General features: G+C 63.7%; 1 protein-coding gene across 1 annotated transcript in view; it reads left to right on the top strand.

Moving 5' to 3' along the window:
• Positions 1 to 1,633, top strand: part of KANK3 (KN motif and ankyrin repeat domains 3) — a 6,273-nt gene that overhangs the window by 3,297 nt on the left and 1,343 nt on the right. The window contains exons 6-9 of the mRNA XM_010001322.1: positions 168 to 255; positions 599 to 818; positions 1,142 to 1,284; positions 1,604 to 1,623. Coding sequence (XP_009999624.1) covers positions 168 to 255; positions 599 to 818; positions 1,142 to 1,284; positions 1,604 to 1,623 — 471 coding nt within the window. The remainder of the gene's footprint in view (positions 1 to 167; positions 256 to 598; positions 819 to 1,141; positions 1,285 to 1,603; positions 1,624 to 1,633) is intronic.

Genomic DNA, 1,633 nt, shown 5'->3' with positions numbered 1-1,633 from the left:
CTTGGCAGTGGCTGAAGCTGCCAGGCTGCACCACCAGGCTGGACGTGGCACCACGGGGAGGTCCTGGAGGTTCCCAGGCATCCGGGAGAGGAGCAAAACCTCCGTGGGGGCCTCGGGTGCCCCTCGTGGCGCCGCAGCCCCACGCAGCCGCCTCCTGCTCTCCCCAGGTTTGAGCTGAGCCCCAGGATGCGGGAGGCCTGTCTGATCGTCAAGACCCATCTGGGCCACCCTAGTGCCACCAAGAGCAAAGAGGTGGTGAGTGGGGTGCTGTGGGTGGGATGGCTTGCTGGGGTCCCCTCTGGGATGGCCCTCCCCAGAGATGAGCCAGTAAAGCCCAGCTCAGCCCCTTCCCTCCTGGCACAGCCCTTTGCTCCAGGATTTGTCCCAGATATCCCCAAAGCCACGTGGCCTCAGCTCGGGCCATCCCAGTGTGGTTTTGGGGTTTCAGGGTCCTGCCTTCACCCAGTCCCCTCTGGAGTGGGATGTCTGCACCCTGCCGGGTTTGACAGCAGGGGGGTGGGTGCAGGGGGGGGCTGGGCCATGCAGAAGCTTGGCAGGAGATGCAGCCCCCCTGCTCAGCCCTGCTCACTGCCCACAGCTTGCCAGCAGCAGCCTGGTCCTGCAGGAGTGGTTCCGTCTGTCCAGCCAGAAGTCGTCTGTCCCCGACACCGTTGCCAACCACCTCCTGGCCTTTGCTGAGGTCTCACCAGCTCTCCTGGCCCACGTGGTGAACCTGGCTGACGGGAACGGCAACACAGCCCTGCACTACAGTGTCTCCCACTCCAACTTCCACATTGTGCAGCTGCTGCTGGACACAGGTCACTGCCCCCCACCCCCCAAAAGGTTCCCGTCACCACCCCACCCTGGACCCCAGGTCACTTCCTGACCATGCCAGCTCTGTAGGGGAGAAGGCTCTGACAGCAGAGGGGTGGGGAGAACTTCCCTGGGAAGTGGGGGGAAGCAGGGCAGCCACTCCAGCCTTTTGAGAGCCCAGATTTGATGTGGGGGACCCATCAGCAGGTCCATGTCCATGGTGCTGTGGGACAGCTCACAGCATCCTGGGCAGGGCTGGAGGGAGGCATGTGGCTCAGCCCATGCCTCCTGCAGCACCCTGAGCCCCCCTCCCTGCCCATCCCCACAGGGGTCTGTAACGTGGACCACCAGAACAAAGCTGGCTACACAGCTCTCATGCTGGCAGCACTGGCAGCCGTTGAGCAGGAAGATGACATGAATGTGGTCAGGAGGCTCTTCAGCATGGGCAACGTCAACGCCAAAGCCAGCCAGGTGGGTGTGGGTTGGGCCCCACCTTATCCCCCTGCCCTCCTTATCACCCTTTCGCCCTGCCCCCAAGAAGCTGCCAAGGCCACACTTAACTTCTCCAAGATCAGGACTGTGGCTCCAAACTCTGGAGGGGCCAGTACATGGGGACAGGGCACCACATAAGGAGTTTCTTCTGCCTGGCATCAGGGCTCTTGAGTCTCACCCACACCCGAGGCCAGGGAGGTGCTCAGAGCCCGCGGGGGTGGTGGGGACAGTGGTGGTCCCTCCTGGGGCAGCGGGCAGAGCCGGGAGGAGCAGCCTGGCAGTGTCTCCTCCCTTGCAGGCTGGGCAGACAGCACTGATGCTGGCTGTC

This window comes from Chaetura pelagica, unplaced genomic scaffold, assembly GCF_000747805.2.
Source record: "Chaetura pelagica isolate M959 unplaced genomic scaffold, ChaPel_1.0 scaffold1277, whole genome shotgun sequence".
NCBI classification, from domain to species: Eukaryota; Metazoa; Chordata; class Aves; order Apodiformes; family Apodidae; genus Chaetura; species Chaetura pelagica.
This window is presented reverse-complemented; position numbering and strand designations above follow the sequence as displayed.